At 57.3% G+C, this 22,107-nt stretch overlaps 1 protein-coding gene across 1 annotated transcript in view; it reads left to right on the top strand.

Moving 5' to 3' along the window:
- The window catches only part of LOC145412686 (glutamate receptor 1-like), a 453,191-nt gene extending 442,198 nt beyond the window's left edge, over positions 1-10,993 (top strand). Inside the window, exons 17-21 of the mRNA XM_080282554.1 lie at positions 2,753-2,890; positions 7,193-7,279; positions 8,225-8,620; positions 8,936-9,128; positions 10,647-10,993. Coding sequence (XP_080138680.1) covers positions 2,753-2,890; positions 7,193-7,279; positions 8,225-8,620; positions 8,936-9,128; positions 10,647-10,993 — 1,161 coding nt within the window. The remainder of the gene's footprint in view (positions 1-2,752; positions 2,891-7,192; positions 7,280-8,224; positions 8,621-8,935; positions 9,129-10,646) is intronic.
- The last annotated feature ends 11,114 nt before the right edge of the window (positions 10,994-22,107 follow it).

Raw genomic sequence — 22,107 nt, 5'->3', positions numbered from 1 at the left:
ACTTGCAGCAGAAAAATTGTAATGAATAATAATATTACTCCTGACTTAAAGGAATGCTAGTCACTCATTAAAGTAATAATTTTTCATTGAATGAGCTGTGGGTGTTATGATAATGCTCGCAGCAATATCCTACAAACTAAACATTACAAAACTGGCAAAAACACACCACCCCTCTCTTCCCTCCCGACTGTCTCGCAAGCCATAAAATTTGAATTTAATCCTTATAATTTACAGTTGATTTGTGCAAAAGAATTGCAGGAATGCATGACGATGTTAAAGAATCAATAGACTTCGTCAAGTTTCTTCTTAAAACTCGTTTGTACTGATAGGATATGGGATTTTTATGTACAGTACGGTATAAGCTAATAATACTCGTCTCCCGTCTCCCAGCGAAGCTCACACAATGGCACCTATGCAGCCTCTAAACTTTTACACCCAAACAGCCGAATGCTGGGTACTGAACTGGGGTCACAGAGAGTATATGTTATAGAACAAAATATACTCAAAATTGCATGATAGATCACTGGTGTAAGTTTTTGTCATACGTCGCGTTACACCCTGTATATATATATATATATATATATATATATATATATATATATATATATATATATATATATATATGTGTGTGTGTGTGTGTGTGTGTGTGTGTGTGTGTTTGTGTTTGTGTTTGTTTATTATAATCCTGCTAACTTCACATTTCCCTTCTTTCAACCCCTTCAGTGCGAAGACCTATTTTTCATTATATTCACGCTACCACCAGCAGCTTTTATGCCCTTCACCAAGAAGATTATGATTTTGTCGTCGTTTGTCTGACTGTTAGCAGGATCACCCAAAAGGTAATTAACGCTTTTTGCTGAAAGTTTTGGAGGGGTAGGGTATGGCCCAAGGAGCAATCCATTAGATTTTGGTGATGATCCGGATCATCATCAGGATCCATGAATTTTTTGTTTGTTTATCCACATGATACCTCAAGTAGTTCTCAATGAATTTCAATTATATTTTGTGGCAGGTTGGACCATAGGCCAAGAAAGAATCGATTCAGTTTCGGGGCGGATCCGGATCGTGGAGGTATTTGCCTTCTGAGTGCTTTCTAGTTTAGTTATGGTACTTTTTATACTGAAGAACATTAATGAATTTAGTTTCTGACCCATTCACTGTGATAGGTTAACCAGTAGATACCATGATGACTTTCTAACTTATATTCTTGCTATCTTTAGGCAATTTCTTCTCCCTTAGGAAAGACTGGAAAGACCAGTAGTAGTGAAGGGGTTAGTGAAGGCTATATTTTCTGCCTCCAGTTGGACAACTACATAAAATCTGGTGGTCGCAAGAATAAAGAAAAATGCGTCATTTGATTGAAGGGGTAAAGTTGTGTGGATGTAGCAAGAGTACAGTAATAATACATAATAGTGGTGAAGTAGTAAGATTGTAGCTGCTGCTGTTGTAGATTATAGTATTTTCAACATATCCTTCATATTGTTCCTGCAGCGTTATATTTAGCCGCCTATTCCAAGGACATTTTTTCATTGTTCTTGCAATCTTCAATATTTTATTCAGCTAAGGATAGAGCTTTAGAACTGGAGGAGTTAGATACAGAAGACATTAACCTGTTCAGCACGAGAGGTCTTTTCTTAGGGTGAATGAAGTACTCTGGAGGGAGCAAAGACAAGACGATAAAGTACTCCCTGAGGTGGAAGGATTTAAATATGAAAATTGGTTGTATCAGTATTTGTTCGACTCTAACATGGTTACAAAGGTCATTGTTGTTGTAATAGAGAAGATTTGTCAGGCAAGTTGGGTCTCACTTCAGATTGTAGTTCTGTGGTGGTAGTTTTTTCTTCAAATGTGTCTAAGTATTCCCTTCATGTTGTTGTTGTTGATTTTTTCCCTTAATGTGTCCAAGTATTCCCCTAGTCGTATTCCAGGGAAAGATTGTGGCTTACCAAGAAATGTCGTCCCTGATATCCTCATAAAACTGATAGTCAGGTAGCCTTCTTCCCAGTATCCCTGACTGACACTGACTTTGGGTCATGTCTGCGTACAGTAACGTGTGTAAAGCTGTCGAGTGCTCTGGAAAACATTATCAGAGAAACTAATGTATCAGATCTTGTTGGAAGCAGAATAAGAATTTAAGAAAAGTTAATGTAATCTTGTTTTGTCCACCAAATTTCTAGATCCTCTTTTCCATTCCTTTGCTTACTGCACCAATTTCCATTCCCCTCTAACAATCTTGCTTGGAGGATATTGTATTTTAAAATCTAATTTCATTGCAGCAGTACCACTAATTCTACAACACCCATTTCCACAGGCTATACTTTACCTGCCTTAGCTCTATTGCCCATCTAATTTCCAATCCCTCGCACACACTCTTTTGCTCACAACTCCAATTTCTTTACCCGCCATTCGATGTTTTCCTGGTGCATTGCAGGTCACATGATGACGAACGTGTTTGTTCTATGCTTCATGATGATCCTTCTCTCTGTCTTGCTTACTGGTTTCGGCTGGAGGAATTTCTGAGTGGGGGCAGCTTCTCACTTTATTTTTAATCATCAGTTCATAATATTACCGTAATTACCACAGTTATAATCTTCGTTGTGACAAAAATGCCTCGGAAGTACCGTTAGGTGTGTTGTTTTCCTTTGTACACACACACACACACACACACACACATATACACACACACACACACACACACACCTTCTCCCCCCCCCCTCTCTCTCTCTCTAACTGACCGCTCTCTTTATCGCAGAATACCCACGTTAGCGCCCTGACTCTGAGCAAAATAGCAGGCATCTTCTACATCCTGACTGGAGGCCTGGTATTGTCAATGGTCGTGGCCATCACTGAATTCTGCTACAAATCGAAAATGGACGCCAGCCGAGCCAAGGTAAGTAAAGGCAATGAGTTTTAGCTAATTGTGAAAACTGAGCGGGTGAGGGTGTATGCATAGCCCAAATATATGAGAGTCAGTTATGGGATGCTTATGATTTTTAAGGTTAGTTAGGCCATTACAGTCAGGGTGACAGTCTTGACAGAAGGCTTTTCAATCATGTAATGTAACAGGGGAGTATGCTGGTCATATGCCCATAAATGCCTTGGACTACGGCAGCCGTTCTTAAAGCCCCAACCCTGGATTAGCCTGCATTTCATATTATGTAATGCAGTCTTATAATGATATTAAGAAGTCATGCAAGTTCTGTCTTTGCCAGTTGCTTAGAAAATGTTATAGTACAATGAGGACTTTTCCATACCCTTCACCCTGCACGTTTTAATAATAGGGCTATAGTCACTCATATATAATTAGTCATATGTTCCAGAGTATTAAAAAATTTACAACTGGGACTGTGAATTACGGGAGACTGACAGTTTATCTTAATAAGCAGCAGAGGAACATTAAACGCGTTTTTCAGTTATTTAATGTAGACAAAAATGAGTTTTGAAGAAAGGAGACAGAGTTAGGACCAAATGTTCACGAGTGTATGTTAACTTTTGTGTCCCTTAGTGTTGTGGATACCTAAGTGAATTGATAAGAGACCGGTATGGATTTTTTTTTTCTCAGTGCTTCTGTGGTTGTTTTACTGAAAGTAATGAATATAATAATAGTCTTTCCAAGCTTCTTGTAATGGCTTCCCACAAAAGAGGGACATTCTGAATGGGTGTATATAAATACATACATACATATATATATATATATATATATATATATATATATATATATATATATATATAAAATCAGGATAAGACGTTGGATTAATAACTACGACTACATATTGGCAATGCCACAAATCCCAAGGTGTATGTATATTACTGTCCAAAATTTCTCCTTAGGTAAATAATCTATATAATTATCGCCACAACTATCATCATCACTCTCATCATCATCATCATCATCGTAAGTCATCACGACAACTGTCATCAATACATACCTCACGTTCTCTTTGTCCCTTTATCTTATGACAGTATAATGTTATCCTGTACAGTATACCATCCTCTCACCTGTACCACCCTTTCAACTGTACCACACTTTCAACTATACCATCCTTTCAACCAAAGCACCCTCTCACCTGTACCACCCTCTCACATACACCACCCACCAACCTACACCACCCACCTACCTATACCGCCCTCCTACCCACCTATACCATACCACCACCCACCTACACCACCTATCCACCTACACCACTTTCTTATTACACCACTGACCCGCACCAGTAACCCTTGCTATGTTAACAGTAGGTATAGAATTTGGGGGGTTGTAGCCCTTCCCCCCCCCCCGTCCAGGTGTAGATAGGGATATTATCTGGTCTCGTTCTACCTAATGCCTGGCCAGGGTGGTATTTATCTTTATGCATTTTTTCCCCTCCGTATAGAACTCTGGCTGTTATTATAATCTTCCATTTTTTGTACTATTGCCATCCTACCGTTTCTTTTGAAATGCTGTACTCTTTATTCACATCAGCTTATAAGTTACCCCACCCAACCATCTACACCATCTGCCCACCTACGCCACCCACTAATCCACGCCACTCACCCATCTATGCTACCCATCCGTCCAAGCCACCCACCATCCCTTGTACACCATCCTCCCATCCACCAACACCTTCCTTCCTTCCATCCACCAACACCACCCTCCCATCCACCTGCATCACCCTTCCATCTCCCTACACCACCCTTCCATCTCCATACACCACCCTTCCATCTCCCTGCACCACCCTTCCATCTACCTGCACCACCCTTCCATCCACCTACACCACCCTTCCATCCACCTGCACAACCCTTCCATCCACCTACACCACTCTCCATCCACCAACGCCACTCTCCATCCACCTACACCACCCTCCCATCTACACCACCTATCCATCTACACCTGTCCACCTACACCACTTATCCACCTACACCACTTAACCACCTACACCACTTATGCACCTACACCACTTATCCACCTACACCACCTATCCACCTTCACCATCCCATCCACCTGCACCATCCCATCCACATGCACCATCCACCCATCTGCACCATCCACCCATCTGCACCATCCACCCATCTGCAACACCCATCCACCCAAACCACCCAGCCACCTACACCAGTCATCTACCTACACCACTCACCTACAACACTCATCCACCTACACCACCCACCTACCTGCCCCACCCACCATCCACCTGCACCATCACCCATCCACCTTCACCATCACCCAGCCACCTGCATCCACAAATCCAGACATCCACCCACCTGCACCAGCAACCAGCCTGCACCACCGACCCACCAGCGCTACCCACCCACCTGCACCGCCCACCCACCTGCACCACCACCCACCTGCACCACTCACCATCCACCTGCATCACCACCCATCCACCTGCATCACCACCCATCCACCTGCACCACCCACCCACCTTCACCACCCATCCACCTGCACCACCCTCCGACCCACCTGCACCACCCACTGACCCATCAGCACCATCCACCTGCACCAGCCACCATCCACCCACCACCACCTGCATCACCCACCACCCACCCACCTGCATCACCCACCCTTCCACTGACCTGCAATACTTACCCACCCATCCACCTGCACCACCCATCCACTCGCACCACCACCTGCACCTGCATCACCACCCATCCACCTGCACCATCACCCAGCCACCTTCATCACCACCACCCATCCATTTACAGCACCCACCATCCACCTGTTCCGCCCACCCAGCCACCCACCCACCTGGACCACACATCCACTTCCACCACCCACCCACCTGCACAACCCAGATGCCTACACCACCTATCCACCTTCACCACCCACCCGTCTGACCATCCCCCTGCCTCCACCCCCCCTCCACCCCGTGAGCACCACCCACCCACCTGCTCAGCCCAGATGCCTACAACACCTATTCACCTTCACCATCCACCCGTTTGACCACCCCCCTGCCTCCACCCCCCTCCACTCCGTGAGCACCACCCGTCCACCTGCACCACCCACCACGTGTACACCACCTTCACCTGTACATCATCATCCACCTTCACCACCCACCATCCACCTGCACCACCCACCATCCACCTGTACATCAACCATCCATCTGCACCACTCACTCACCTGCACAACCTGCACCACCCCCCAACCACCTGCACCATCTGCAACACCCACCCACCCACCTGCACCACCCATCATCCAGGTGCATCAGCCATCCAGCCACCCACACGCCTGCACCAGCCACTCACCTGCACTACCCACCTGCCCACTCACCCACCCACTTGTACCACCCACCATCCACTTGCATCACCACCCATCCACCTGCACCAGCCACTCACCTGCACTACCCACCTTCCCACTCACCCACCCACTTGCACCACCCACCCACTTGCACCACCCACCCACTTGTACCACCCACCATCCACTTGCATCACCACCCATCCACCTGCACCACCGCCCATCCACCTGCACCACCGCCCACCCACCTTTACCACTCACCATCCACCTTTACTACCCACCATCCACCCACCTGCATCATCACCCATCCACCTACACCACCCACCTGCACCATCCACCTGCACCATCCACCTGCACCAACCATCTGCACCAACCACCTGCACCAACCACCTACACCACCCACCACCCACCTGCACCACCCACCACCCACCTGCACTACCCACCCATCCACCTGCATAACCACCCACCCACCTGCACCACCACCCTCGTGCATCACCACCCATCCACCTGCAGCACCACCCATCCACCTGCACCACCCATCCACCTGCACCACCCATCGACTTAACAGCATTTCATCTGCAGTACTTTCCCACCCACACCACCCACTTCAGTAACCCTTCCCATGTTGAGTGTAAACCTAGAAATCCTTGCACTGTATATGCTTGGTATGTGGGGACTCTACAGACCTTCCCCCTTAAACCCAATTGGGGCGGAGGTTTACTCTGCAGAGTTTCATTTTACCTAGAAAAAAAAAAAGTTGAGAGGACGGACACACACACACACACACACACACACACACACACACACACACACACACACACACACACACAGTGAGAGAGAGGGAGGATATACATACATACCTGTAGACATATAAAGTGTCATAGTCTCACCCCTTAACATGTACTCAACTCATGGCCGCTCCCGCCATTAAATAAGGTACTTCTACTCCTTCCACTCGCCTTAAACCTTTCACTCTCTTTTTAGCTCAGTCTGTCCGACGCAATGAAGACCAAAGCTCGAATGTCCATCACAGGAGGGAAGGACTTAGACAACGGACGAGTGAGCACACAGGTTTATTATCAATTTTTTACTCGACCATTTTCCAGTAGAATTTTTTTAAAGGCTCTTCTTTGTGTGGATCATTTTGCTAATAGTCTTTTGAAGTAGTTGTTGGGGTTTGTGCTTATATTGGTGTCTGTTTTGTGTTTAGATATGCTTGTGTTTATTTAGATGTTTGTTTTTACTTGTGTTCGTGTGTAGAGTGAACGTCTGTGTGTTTGTTTCAGATCTCTGTGTTAAGGTGTGTTTATTCGTTCTGCCCTAGATGTGTTTGTGCGTGGATGTGGTATTTTCAGAATTTCTGTGCTAAGTGTCGCTCTTATGCTTAGATGGGTTTTATGCTGAGTTTTTTTGGCTTAGATATGCTTGTTTGTGCCTAGTTTGTTTGTACTTTGTTATATATATGTAATTAAGTGTTAGACTATGCCAGTTATTACTTTGCATATTGTTGTAATGAGTTTTTTTTTTTAACTATTGTTCTTTGCTATGATCCTTTTTAAAATTTTGGTATTGCAATCACCAGACTAATTTATCAATTGTTGCATGAAACTCTAGTGGTGAAGTGTTTAATGATGGGTATATCTAATTCCTTCACCCTCTGTTTTGAGTACCATTTATTTTGTAGCATCTTCTACTTTGCGATTTATTTTCACTAGAATTTTTTTTATCGCCAAAATATCGATATAGATGGCTTCAGTAAACAAAAAGAGGGTATTTAAGTGTAATCTGCAGAATAAATCGGTAAGACAGAGCTATTACGAGTCACCAAAGACAGAATACGACTTTGATTGTCACATACAGTGTATCGAATTTCTGGTCAGGAGTCTAACGCGGAGAATGATCCCGGATGTGCATGCAGTGGAAATTAGGCCAGGGAGAGAGAGAGAGAGAGAGAGAGAGAGAGCAGCTTCCCACCCCAACCAAGCAGCCTCCCAGCCCAGCTCAACAGCCTCCCAGCGAAGCCCAGTTCAGCCCAGCAGACTCCCAGCCAAGCCCAGCTCAGCCCAGCCCAGCAGCCTCCCAGCGAAACCCAGTTCAGCCCAGCAGACTCCCAGCCAAGCCAAGCTCAGCCCAGCCCAGCAGCCTCCCAGCCCAGTTCAGCTCAGCTCAGAAGCCTCCCAGTCAAGCCCAGCTCAGCTCAGCAGCCTCCAAGTCAAGCCCAGCTCAGCTCAGCAGCCTCCAAGTCAAGCCCAGCTCAGCTTAGCAGTCTCCAAGTCAAGCCCAGCTCAGCTCAGCAGCCTCCCAGTCAAGCTAAACCCAGCCCAGCCCTGCTCAGCAGTCTCCAAGCCAAGCCAAGCTCAGCAGACTCCCAGCAAAGCCAAGCTCAGCTTAGGAGCCTCCCAGCTCAGCTCAGCCCAGCCCATCCCAGCCCATCCCAGCCCAGCCCAGCCCAGCAGCCTCCCAGCCAAACCAAGCTCAGCTCAGCATCCTGCCAGCCAAGCTAAGCCCAGCCCAGCCCAGCCCTGCTCAGCAGTCTCCAAGCCACGCCAAGCCAAGCTCAGCAGCCTCCCAGCCAAGCACAGCCCAGCAGCCTCCCAGCCCAGAACAGTAGTCTCGCAGCCAAATCCAACCAAGCCAAGCAGCCTCCCAGCTCAGCCCAGCCTGGCCCACCAGCTACCTAACCTGGCCCAGTAGCCACCCAACCCTGCCCTGCCCTTCCTGAACCAGCAGCCCCCCAGCCCAGCTTTGTCCAGCAGCCGCCCAGCCCAGCTGAGCAATGGCCAGGAGCCTCTTAGTCCAGCCCAGCACATTGCTGCCCAGGAGCTGTCTAGCCCAGCCCAGCTTAACAGCCTCCCAGCCAAGCCAAGCCCAGCAGCACAGTTCAGCAGCCTCCCAGCCCAGAATAGCACAGCCCAGCCCAGTCCAGCAGCCTCCCAGCTGAAAACAACCCACCCCAGCAGCCTCCCATTCATACCCACCCCAGCAGCCTCCCATTCATACCCACCCCAGCAGCCTCCCATTCATACCCACCCCAGCAGCCTCCCATTCATACCCACCCCAGCAGCCTCCCATTCATACCCACCCCAGCAGCCTCCCATTCATACCCACCCCAGCAGCCTCCCATTCATACCCACCCCAGCAGCCTCCCATTCATACCCACCCCAGCAGCCACCCCATTCATACCCACCCCAGCAGCCTCCCATTCATACCCACCCCAGCAGCCTCCCATTCATACCCACCCCAGCAGCCTCCCATTCATACCCACCCCAGCAGCCTCCCATTCATACCCACCCCAGCAGCCTCCCATTCATACCCACCCTAGCAGCCTCCCATTCATACCCACCCCAGCAGCCTCCCATTCATACCCACCCCAGCAGCCTCCCATTCATACCCACCCCAGCAGCCTCCCATTCATACCCACCCCAGCAGCCTCCCATTCATACCCACCCTAGCAGCCTCCCATTCATACCCATCCAAGCAGCCTCCCATTCATACCCACCCAAGCAGCCTCCCATTCATACCCACCCAAGCAGCCTCCCATTCATACCCACCCAAGCAGCCTCCCATTCATACCCACCCCAGCAGCCTCCCATTCATACCCACCCAAGCAGCCTCCCATTCATACCCACCCCAGCAGCCTCCCATTCATACCCACCCAAGCAGCCTCCCATTCATACCCACCCTAGCAGCCTCCCATTTGAACCTACCCCAGCAGCCTCCCATTCATACCCACCCCAGCAGCCTCCCATTCATACCCACCCCAGCAGCCTCCCATTCATACCCACCCCAGCAGCCTCCCATTCATACCCACCCCAGCAGCCTCCCATTCATACCCACCCTAGCAGCCTCCCATTCATACCCACCCTAGCAGCCTCCCATTCGAACCTACCCCAGCAGCCTCCCATTCGAACCTACCCCAGCAGCCTCCCATTCGAACCTACCCCAGCAGCCTCCCATTCGAACCTACCCCAGCAGCCTCCCATTCGAACCTACCCCAGCAGCCTCCCATTCGAACCTACCCCAACAGCCTCCCATTTGAACCTACCCCAACAGCCTCCCATTCATACCCACCCCAGCAGCCTCCCATTCATACCCACCCCGGCAGCCTCCCATTCATACCCACCCCGGCAGCCTCCCATTCATACCCATCCCAGCAGCCTCCCATTCATACCCACCCTGGCGGCCTCCCATTCATACCCACCCCAGCAGCCTCCCATTCATATCCACCCCGGCGGCCTCCCGTTCATACCCACCCCAGCAGCCTCCCATTCATACCCACCCCAGTGGCCTCCCATCCCAGCCATGTCCAGCAGCCGCCTTATATGGCCCAGTAGTCACCCAGCCCTGCCCTGCCCTGCCTGGTCCAACTACCTTCCAGGCCTGCCCTGCTCAGTCCAACCCAACCCAGCCTAGCATCAACCCAGGTCTACCTGGCCAGCCCAGTCCAGCCCAGCATCCACCCAGGCCTGCTCGATGCAGCAGCTGCTTAGGCCTGCCTTGCCTTACCAGTTCCAGCAGCCCTTCAGGCCTGGCCTGGCCTGCATTGCTGTGACCAGCCCAACAACCACTCAGTCCTGCCCTGCCGATCCTGGACCAGTAGTTGCCTGGTCTGGTGGCTGCCTAGCCCTGTCCTTCCCTGCCCTGCCGCTACCTAACCCTGCCCAACCCGGCCCAGCAGTCGCCTGCCCATGTCTGCCTAGCAGCCGCCCAGCCCTGCCCTGCTGTGCCCACCCTGGCCCAGCAGCCGCCCAGCCATGCCCTGCTCTGCCCACCCTGGTCCAGTAGCTGCCCAGCCCTGCCCTGCTTTGCCCACCCTGGCCCAGCAGCTGCCCAGCCCTGCCTTCCTCTGCCCACCCTGGCTCAGCAGCCTCCAAGCCCCTCCCTGCTCTGCCCAGTCCCGCCCTGCTCTGCCCAACCCGGCCCAGCAGCATCCCAACCTGGCTCAGTTGCCACTAGTCCGGTCCAGCAGCCATCTAGCCAGGGTTGGCCAAAAAAATCACTTTATTTGAAAATGCCCAACCCACCTGGGTTTTTTCATTTTTTTCACAATATACCCCTCCCCCCATAAAAAGGAACAGGTGTGTTTTTGAATGTACCATAAAACAAATAAAATAATGTTTATACCTAATTATGGACAGCCCAATTAAATTATAATTTTACACAGTGAGTTGAATGTGGGGGATGATCACGTTTTGACTTATTTGTCTCTTACCCCTGGGCTGCCTGCCACACTGTAAAACATGTTTCAAAATGAGGGCACGTCTTATGAGCTGAAAGATCAGTGCACACTAAACAGCAGTAGGAAAAGGACTGATTTCCTTTGTTGCTACAACACAGTAGTAGGACTCATTTCCTTTGCTGCTACAACACAGTAGTAGGAGAAGGACCCATTTCCTTTGCTGCTACGACACAGTAGTAGGAGAAGGACTCATTTCCTTTGCTGCCACAACACAGTAGTAGGAGGACTCATTTCCTATGCTGCCACAACACAGTAGTAGGAAGACTCATTTCCTTTGCTGCTACAACACAGTAGGAGGAGGACTCATTTCCTATGCTGCTACAACTTTCTTTGGTAATTTTACACTTACACTTCCCATTCGTCTTACAAGTGACAAATCACATCCATAAGTGAATGTACACATCATCTTAACAGTAATAACAGCCTTGGGGTAACAAATCTATCTAACAGACTGATATTCAAAAAGTAGCAATGTTTATAATAAATTTCTTTAGATGATTGAGATTTGGTAGTAAGAGGCAAGCTAACCTCATTACTAACCAAAAACCGTATCTATCAAAAACAAACTGGTAATCCCAAAGGGTTACAAAATTTGCTATTGCCGGATATAAAGTTTTTCCCCAGAAAACTGCTTGAGGAAATTTACCTTTAATTCAAACTACAGTATTAAGATGTGTTTTCTCCAACTTTAAGCACAGTTATTCATGTTTACATTCATTTATGTAAGTAATGTTTGAGCTAAGGTACTAATGGCTGCCCATATTACACTGAATTTGTGATTAAACACGTTATTTGGAAAAGAAAAAAAAACAGGAAAGTGGGTAAAATAGTTTTTTTTTTTTTTTCAAGTGGGTTTTATTGAACAAACCCAGGTGGGCAAAACAGGGTCACTCACTTTGGTGCCAACCCTGCATCTAGCCCGGTCCAGCAGCCGTCTAGCCTGGTCCAGCAGCCGCCCTGCCCTGCTCAGCCCTGCCCTGCCCTTCCCTGCCCAGCCCAGCCCAGCCCAGTAGCTGCACAGGCTTGCCCAGGCCTGCTATCCCCTGCCCAGCCTAGCAGCCTCCCAGCCGAACCTAACACAGCCTAGCAGCCTCTCAGCCAAACCCAGCCCAGCACTCTCCCATTCAAATCCAGCCCAATCCAGGTAAGCTCAGCAGCCTCCCAGCCCAGCCCAGCGGTTGCCTAACCTGGCCCACTAGCTGCCCAGCATTTCCCTGCCCTGCCTGGCCCAACAACCACCCTGGCTGGCCTTGACCAACCCAACCCAACCCAGCCCAGCATCAGCCTAGGCCTACCTCAGCTAGCTCAGTCCAGCCCAGCATCTGCCTATGCCTCCTTGGCTCAGCAATTCCTCAGGCTTGCCTTGCCCTTCCCATTCCAGCAACCATCCAGGCCTGGCCTGCCCTGCCATGCCCAGCTCAACAGCTATCCAGTCCTGACCTTTTCTACCCTGCTTTGCCTAGCCTGGCTGAGTACCTGCCAAGTCCAGCCTGGCCGAGCAGCCCACTAGCCCTGTCCAACACTGCCCAGCCCTGTCTTGCCCAACCAGGCCCAGCAGTTGCCTAGCTGCCCTGCCCAGCCCAGCTCAGCAGCCACCCAACCCTGCCCTGCTCTGCCCACCCTGGCCCAGCAGCTGCCCAGCCATGCCCTTCTCTGCCTGCCCTGTCCTGCCCTGCCCTGCCCTGCCCTGCCCTGCCCTGCCCAGCAGCCACCCAGGCCTGCATGCCTCAAATGCTCAGGCCTGCTTTCCCCTGCCCAGCCCAGCAACCGCCCAGCCCTGCCAACCAGCCACCCAGCCCTGCTCAGCACCCGCCCAGCCCAGTCCAGCCCGTCCCTACCCAACCCACAACTGAGCAAGGCAGGCCTCAGCAAGGCAGGGCAGGCCTGGGCAGGGTAGGGCAGGGCAGGACAGGCATGGACAGGGTAAGAAAGCCTGGGCAGGGCAGGGCAGGGCAGGGAAGGCCTGGGCAGGGCATTGCAAGTCTGGGCATGGCATTGCAAGTCTGGGCATGGTAGGGCAGACCTGGGCTGCGCAGGGCAGGGCAGGCCTTGGCATGGCAGGGCAGGTCTGGTTTGAGCAGGGCAGGGCAGGACAGGTCTGGTCTGAGCAGGGCAGGCCTGGGTAGGGCAGGACAGTGCAGGCCCGGGCAGGGCAATGCAGGGCTGGGCTGGGCAGACTGGGGCATGGCAGGTCTAGCCTGGGCGGGAAAGGTCTGAGTAGGGCAGGGCCGGCCTGGGCAGGACAATGCAGGCCTGGGTGGGGCAAGGCATGTATGGTCTGAGCAGGGCATGGCAGGTCTGGTCTGAGCAGGGCAGGACAGGTTTGGTCTGATCAGGTCAGGGCAGGGCAGATTTGGGTTGGGCAAGGCAGGGCAGACTAGGGCTGGGCAGGGCAGGGCACACCTGGTCTGAGCAGGGCAGGGTAGGCCAGGCCCAAGTAGGGCAATACAGGCCTGGGCAGGGCAGGGCAGGGCAAACCTGGGCAGGACAGGGCAGGCCCAGGTAGGGTGGGGCAGGTCTGGCCTGGCCTTGGCAGGGCAGGGCAGGCCTGGGCTTTGCAAGCCAAGGCAGGTCTTGATAGGGCAGGGCAGGACAGGTCTGGGCAGGGCAGGGCAGGGCAGGCCCAGGCAGGGAAGGGCAAGCCCAGGCAGGGTAGGCGGGGCCGGGCAGAGTAGGGGATTCCTGGGCAGGGCAGACCTGGGTAGGGCTGGGCAGCCTTGGACAGGGTTGGGCTGAACAGGGCAAGGCAGGGCAGGGCATACTGTACCTGGATTGGACAGGGAAGGGTAGAGCAAGGCAGACCTGGGCTGGGTAGGGGGCTGGGTAGGGTAGGGCAGACTTGGGCTGGGCATGGAAGGGCAGACCTGAGCTTTGCAGACCAGGGCTGGGCAGGGCAAGGCAGAGTTAGGCTGGGCAGGGCAAGGCACACCTGGACTGGGTAGGGCAAGGCACACTTCGACTGGGCAGGGCAGGGCAGCCTGGGCAGGGCATTGCAGGGCAGGGCAGGCCTGGGCTGGGCATTGCAGGGCAGGGCAGGCCTGGGCTGGGCAGGGCAGGCCTGGACAGGGCAAGGCAGGTCTTAGCAGAGCAGGGCAGGCCTGTGCTGGGCAAGGCATCTCTGGGAAGGACAGGAAAGGGCAAGTCCAGGCAGGCCACAGCAAGCAGGGCCAGGCGAAGCTATGCAGGCCTGGGCAGGGCAGGGTAAAGCAGGCAGGGCAGGCCTGGGGTGGGCAGGGCATGATATACTATACCCGGGCTGCGCAGAACAGGGCAGACCTGGGCTGGGCAGACCAGGACTAGGCAGACCTGGGCTGGGCAGGACAAGGCAGACCTGGACTGGGCAGGGCAGGGGAGGCCCAGAAGGGCAGGGCAGGGCAGACCTGGGTAGGGCTGGGCAGGGTAGGGCTGGGCTGGGCTGAACAGGGCAAGGCAGGGCAGGGCAGGACAGGCCTGAGGTGGGCAGGGCAGGGCACACCCGGACTTGGCAGGGCAGGGCTGAGTAGACCTGGGCAGGGCGGGGCTGGGCTGGGCTGGGCTGGCCTGGGCAGGGGAGACTCGGCAGGGCAGGTCCAGGCAGGGTAGGGCAGGCCAATGCAGGGCTGGGCTGCGCAGACTGGGGCAGGGTAGGCCCAGGTAGAGCAGAACAGGGCAGGGCAGGACAGGCCTAGGGTGGGCAGGGCAGGGTATACTGTACCTGGGCCGGGCAGGGAGGGACAGACCTGGGCAGAGCAGAGCAGACCTTTGCTGGGCTGGGCAGGGCAGGGCACACCCGGACTGGGCAGGGCACACCCGGACTGGGCAGGGCAAGGCAGAGCTGGGCCCGGCAGGGCAGGGCTAGGGTGGGCTGGGCTGGCTAGGCCTGGGCAGGGAAGGCCCGGCAGGGCAGTGCAGGGCAGGGCAATGCAGGGTTGGGCTGGGTAGACTGGGGCAGGGCAGGCCTAACCTGGGCAGGGCAGGGCCAGCCTGGGGAGGACAATGCCTGGGCAGGTCTGGTCTGAGCAGGGCAGGGAAGGGCAGATTTGGGTTGGGCAGGGCAAACTCGGGCTGGGCAGGGCAGGGCACACCTGAGCAGGGCAGGCCAGACCCAACTAGGGCAATACAGGCCTGGGCAGGGGAGGGTAGGGCAGACCTGGGTAGGGGAGGGCAAACCTGGGTAGGGCAGGTCTGGCGTGGCCTCGGCAGGTCGGGGCAGTGCAGGGCAGGCCCAGGCAGGGAAGGGCAAGCCAAGGCAGGGCAGGGCAGGCAGGCCTGGGCGGGGCAGTGCAGGCCTGGGCAGGGCCAGGCATAGTAGAGGATTCCTGGGCAGGGCAGAGCTGGGCAGACTTGGGTAGGGCTGGGCAGCCTTGGGCAGGGCTGGGTTGAACAGGGCAAAGCAGGGCAGAGCAGGCCTGGGGTAGGCAGGGCAGGGCATACTGTACGTGGGCTGTGCAGAGAAGGGCAGATCTGGGCAGAGTAGGGCAGACCTGGGCTGTGCAGGGCAGGGCTGGGCAGAGCAAGGCACACCTGGACTGGGTAGGGCAAGGCACACTTGGACTGGGCAGAGCAGGGCTGGACAGGGCTGGGCAGACAGGTCCAGGTGGGGCAATGCAGGCCTGGGCAGGGCAGGGGATTTCTGGGCAGGGCAGGGCAGAGCTGGGTAGGGCTGGGCAGCCTTGGACAGGGCAGGGCTGGACTTGGCTGAATAGGGCAAGGCAGGGCAGGGTAAAGCAGGCCCAGGAAGGGCAGGGCAGGGCAGGCCTGGGGTGGGCAGGGCAGGGCAGACCTGGGCAGACGTGGGCTGGGCAGGGCACACCTGGAGTGGGCAGGGCTTGGCTGGGCTGGGCTGGGCTGGGCAGGGCAGGGCAGGGCAGGGCAGGGCAGCCTGGGGAGGGCAGGGCAGGGCTGAGCTGAACAGAGCAAGGCAGGGCAGGGCATACTGTACCTGGGCTGGGCAGGGAAGGGTAGATCTGGGCAGAGCAGAGCAGAGCAGACCTGGGCAGGGCAGGGCAGATCTGAGCTGGACAGACCAGGGCTGGGCAGGACAGGTCACACCTGGACTGGGCAGGGCAGGGTACACCCGGACTGGGCAGGGCTGGGCCAGGCAGAGTAGGGCTGGGCTGGTCTTGGCTGGGGTGGGCTGGGTAGGCCTGGGCAGGGCAGGACAGGGAAGACCCGGCAGTGCAGGACAGGGGAGGCCCGGCAGGGCAGGGCAGGACAGGTTAGGGCAGGCCTGGACTGGGCTGGGCAGGGCAAGGATGGGCCGGCCAGGCCTGGGAAGGACATGGCAGATTTGGGCAGTATACATCTGGGCAGGGCAGGGCCAAGCAGGGCAGGGTAGGACTGGGCTGGGCTGGGCAGAGTAAGGCAGGGCAGGGCAGGGCAAGGCAGGCCTAGGCAAGCTTGGGCAGGGCAAGGCAGGCCTAGGCAAGCTTGGGCAGGGCAGGGCAGCCTGGGCTGGGCTAGGCTGGGCAGGGCAGGGCAGGGCAGACCTGGGCAGGGCAGACCAAGGCAGGGCTGGGCTGGGCAGGGCAGGGCAGGACTGGACTGGACTGGGCTGAGCAGGGCAGTGCAGGCCTGGGCAGGGCAATGCAGGCCTGGGCAGGACAGGCCGGGCCAGGGAAGGCAGGGCAAGGCAGGCCTAGGCAAGCCTGGGCAGGGCAGACCAAGGCTGGGCTGGGCAGGGCAGGGCAGACCTGGGCAGGACAGACCAAGGCTGGGCTGGGCAGGGCAGGGCAGACCTGGGCAGGACAGACCAAGGCTGGGCAGGGCAGACCTGGGCAGGACATACCAAGGCTGGGCTGGGCAGGGCAGGGCAGGGCTGGGCTGGGCTGGGCTGGGCAGGGCAGGGCAGGGCTGGGCTGGGCTGGGCAGGGCAGGGTAGGACTGGACTGGACAGGACTTGACTCGGCTGGGCTGGGTTGGGCAGGGCATTGCAGGCCTGGGGAGGGCAGGGCGGGACAGGCCAGCCAGGGAAAGCCTCGCCAGGGCAGGCAGGCCTGGCCAGGCCAAGGCAGGGCAGGGCCGGCCTGGCTAGGGAAGGGAAGGGCAGGCCAGGACTGGACTGGGCTCGGCTGGGCAGGCCTGGGCAGGGCAGGGCGGAGTAAGGCAGGGCAGGGCAGAGTATGGCAGGGCAGGCCTGGGCAACCTTGGGCAGGGTAGGGCAGCCTGGGCAGGGCAGGCCATGGCTGGGGAGGGCAGGGCAGGGCAGAGCAGGCCTGGGCAGGGCAGACCTGGGCTGGGCAGACTTTGGCAGGGCAGGGCAAGGTAGATGTAAGCAGGGCTAGGTAGATGTAAGCAGGGCTGGGCGGGGCAGGGCAGGGTAGGTCTGAGCAGGGCCTGACAGGCCTGGGCAGGGCAGGGCAGGCCTGGGCAGAGCAGAGAAAGGCGTGGCAGGCTTGGGCAGGGCGGTGCAGACCTGGGTTTGGAAAGGCAAGGCAGACCTGGACTGGGCTGCGCAGGGCTAGGCAGACCCGGACTGGGCTATGCAGGGCAGTGCAGACCTGAGCTGGGCAAGGCAGTGCACACTTCGGCAGGGCAGGGTAGGGCTGGGCTGGGCTGGGCTGGGCAGGGCTGGGCTGGGCTGGGCAGGGCAAGGCAGGGCAGGACAGGGATGAGCAGGCCTGGGCAGGGCAAGGCAGGGCAGGGATGAGCAGGCCTGGGTAGGGCAGTTCTGTTCTGGTCTGAGCAGGCCAGGACAGGCTTGGACAGGGCAGGCCAGGTATGGTATAGCAGGCCTGGGCAGGGCAGGGAAGGGCAGACCTAGGCAGACCTGGGCAGGGCTGGACAGACCTAGCCAGGGAAGGGCAGGCGTGTGCAGGGCAATGCAGGCCTAGGCAGGGCAGGGCAGGGCAGCCCTGTGCCAAACTTGGCAGAGCTGGGCTGGGCTGGGTTGGACAGGGCAGGCCTTGGCAGTGCAGGGCAGGCTAGGGAAGGGCAGGGCAGGCCTGCACACTGCAGGACAGGGAAGGTAGGCCTGGGCAGGACAGGGCAGGGCAGGGCGGGCCTGGGCTGGGCTGACCATGGCAGGGCAGGACTGGGCTGGCCATGGCAGGGCAGGCATGGGCAGTGCAGGGCATGCCTGGGAAGGGCAGGTTTGTGCAGGCAGGGCAGGCCTGGGTAGGTCTGTGCAGGCAGGGCAGGGCAGGGCAGGCCTGGGTAGGACAGAGTAGGCCTGGGTAGGTAGGACAGGCTTGGGCAGGGCAGGGCAGGCAAGGCAAGGCAAGGCAAGGCAGGGCAGGGCAGGCCTGGGCAGGTCCAGGCAGGGCAATGGATCCATGGGCAGGGCAGGGCAGCCCTGGGCAAGGCAAGGCAAACCTGGGCTGGGCAGGGCAGGGCAGGACTGGGCTGGGCTTTGCTGGGTTGGGCTGGGCTGGGCAGGCATGGGCAGTGCAGGGCAGGGCTTGGAAGGGCAGGTTTGTGCAGTCAGGGCAGGCCTGGGTTGGTCTGTGCAGGCAGGGTAGGACAGGGCAGGGCAGGCCTGGGTAGGGTAGGGCAGGCCTGGGCAGGTAGGGCAGGCCTGGGCTGGACAGGGCAGGCCTGGGCAGGGCATAGCAGGCCTGGGCAGGGCAGGGCAGGTCCGAACAGTGCAGGACAGGGCAGGCCCAGGCAGGGCAGGGCAGTGTTGGGCGGCAGCTGGGCAGGGCAGAGCTGGGAGACTGCTGGTATTGGATGGGCAAGGCAGGGCAGGGTTGGTCTGGGCCAGGCAGTCAGGGCTGGCCAGGACTACGCTGAGGAGGGCAGGGCTGGGCAGGGCAGGACTGGGTGGCTATTTGGCTGGGCTAGGGAGGTCAGGGTAGGGCTGAGTGGCGGCTCAGCAAGGCAGAGCTGGGAGACTGCTGGTCTGGGATGGGCAGGGTCGGGCAGGGCCAGGCAGTGCAGGGCTGCGCTGGGGAGGGCGAGGCTGGGTGACTACTGGGCTGGGCTTGGCTAGACAGGATTGGGCGGCTACTTGGCCGGGCTTGAGAGGGCAGGGTTGGGCGGCGGCTGGGCAGGGCAGGGCTGGGACATTGCCGGTCTGGAATGGGTAGGGCAGGGCAGGGTTGGGCCGGGCTGGGATTGGCTGGACAGGGTTGGGCAGGGCTGAACTGGGTTGGGCAGGGCTGGGCTGGGCAGGGCAGGGCAGGGCAGGGAAGGGCTGAGCTGAGCTGAGCTGGGCTGGGTTGGACTTGGTTGGGCAAGGTTGGGCTGGGGTGGTCTGGGCTGGGCTGAGCTGGGCTGAGCAGGGTAGGGCTGGGCGGCTGCTGGGCTGGACAGTGCAAGGCAGGACTGAGCGGCTACTTGGCCAGGCTAGGGAATGCAGGGCAGGGTTGGTCGGCAGCTGGGTAGGGCAGGGCTGTGTTGGGGAGGGCAGGACTGGGCCAGGTAGGGGAGAGCAGGGCTGAGCTGGGACGGGCAGGGCAGGGGAGGGCCGGACCGGGCAGGGCAAGGCAGGGGAGAGCCGGGCCGGGCAGGACAAGGCAGAGGAGGACCGGGCCGGGCCAGGCAAGACAAGGGAGATCCGGGCAAGACAAAGGAGGGCCGGGAAAGGCCAGGCAGGGCAGAGGAGGGCTGGGCCGGGCAGGGCAGGGCAGAGCAGGGGGGGGTTGGGGCAGGGCTGAGCTAGATAGCCGGGCTGGACAGCTGCTGGGTTGGGCTGAGCTGGGCGACTTGTGGACTGGGCTGGGCAGAGCAGAGCAGGGCGGCTGTTGGGCTCAATGGGTTGGGCAGAGCTGAGCGACTAGTGGGCCGGACTGGGCAGGGCAGGGCTGGGTGACTGCTGGGCCAGGCAGCTGCTAGGCTGGGTGGCTGCAGGGCTGGGCTGAGCTGGGTAGGGCAGGGCAGGGAATGGAGGGCTATTGGGTCTGGGTGAGCAAGGCAAGACTGGGCGGTTGCTGTGCAGCTGCTGGGCTGGGCGGTTGCTGGGCAGCTGCTGGGCTGGGCGGTTGTTGGGCAGCTGCAGGGCTGGGTGGATGCTGGGCGGCTGGTAGGCTAGACTTGGCTTGACTGGATTGGGCAGGTCATGGCAGTGCAGGGCTGGGTAGGGCCGGGGAGGGAGCAGGCAAGGGCCGGGCAGGGCAGAGCAGGGCAGAGCTGAGCTGGGCTTGGCTATGCAGGGATGGACAAAGCCGGGCTGTGAAGGGTAGGGCAGGGTCGGGCTGAACGGCTACTGGGCCGGACTGAGCAACTGCAGGGCTGACCTGGGCATGGCAGGGCTGGGTGGCTGCTGGACTGCAGGACATGGCTGGGAGGCTGCTGAGCTAGGCGCTGCTGGTTGCACTGGGCTGGTTTGGTCTGGACAGGGCTGGGCTGGATTGGGCAGGGCTGGACTGGGCAGGGCTGGACTGGGCAGGGCAGGGCTGGGAGGCAGCAGAGCTGTGCTGGGCAAGACTGGGCAGCTGCTAGGGTGGGCTGAGTGGGGTTGGGCTGTGCGGCTGCTGGGCTGGGTTGGGCTGGATAGGGCAAGGCAGGAGATGGCAGGGCATGTCTGAGCAGGGCCGGGCAGGGTAGGGGCCGGAGAGGGCCGGGCTGGGCTGAGCTGGGGAGGACAGAGTAGCACTGGACAGGGCAAGACTTTGTACAGTAGGGCAGGGCCGGACATTGAAGGGTAGGACAGGGCCGAGCTGAGTGACTACTGGACTGGGCTGGGCTGGGCTGGGTAGTGCAGGGCAGGGCTGGGCTGCAATTGGGCCGGGCTGGGCAGGCCAGGGCTGGGCGACTGCTGGACTGACCTAGGCAGGGCAGGGTTGGATGGATGGTTTCTGGGCTGGGTGGCTGCAGAGCCAGGAAGCTGATGGACTGTGTTGGTCTGGGCTGGGCTTGACTGGACTGGGCTGGGCAGAGCTGGGTTGGGCTGGGCCGGGCCAGACTGTGAAAGGTAGGACAGATCTGGGCTGAGCGGCTCTTGAACCAGGCTGGGCAGTTGCAGAGCTGGACAGGGAAGGCCTGGGTGGCTGCTGGGCAAGGCAGGATTGGGCAGCTGCTGGGCCAGGTAAAGCTGGGCTGGGTGGCTGCTGGGCCGGATAAGTCTGGGCTGGTCGGTTGCTGAGCTGGTTGGTTGCTGGGCAGGGCAACTGCTGGGCTGGGCAGGATAGGGCTGGGTTGGCCTGGGCTGGGTTGGACTGGGCTTGGTTGTGTTTGGCATGACTGGGCAGCTCCTGGCCTGGACTGGGCTGGCCTGGACTGAACGGCTGCTGGCATGGACTCAGCAGGGCCAGGCTGGGCAGCTGCTGGCCTGGGTTCCATCGGGCCCTTTTGAGGGGGTGCTGGCCTGAGCTAGGAGGCTGTTGGCCTGGGCTGGGCTGGGCAACTCCTAGACCGAGCTAGGCTGGGCACCTCCTGGCCTGGGCTGGGCTGGGCTGGACTGAGCGGCTGCTGGCCTGGACTCAGCAGGGCCAGGCTGGGCAGCTGCTGGCCTGGATTCCATCGGGCCCTTTTGAGGGGGTGCTGGCCTGAGCTAGGCGGCTGTTGGCCTGGGCTGGGCTGGGCAACTCCTAGACTAAGCTAGGCTAGGCAGCTCCTGGGCTGGGCTGGTCTGGGCAGCACTTAGCCTGGGCTGGCGTGGGTGACTGCTGGCCTGGTCTGGGCTGAGCGACTTCTGGCCTGGATTGGACTGGGTGGCTTCTGGCCTGGACTGGGCTGGGCGGCTGCTGACCAGGACTGGGCTGGGCGGCTACTGACCAGGACTGGGCTGGGCAGCTGCTGG

This window comes from Coenobita brevimanus, chromosome 1, assembly GCF_032717465.1.
Source record: "Coenobita brevimanus isolate Jiangsu-jjx chromosome 1, ASM3271746v2, whole genome shotgun sequence".
Classification (NCBI taxonomy): domain Eukaryota; kingdom Metazoa; phylum Arthropoda; class Malacostraca; order Decapoda; family Coenobitidae; genus Coenobita; species Coenobita brevimanus.
The sequence above is the reverse complement of the archived record's forward strand: the minus strand, read 5'-3'. Positions and strand labels throughout refer to the sequence as shown.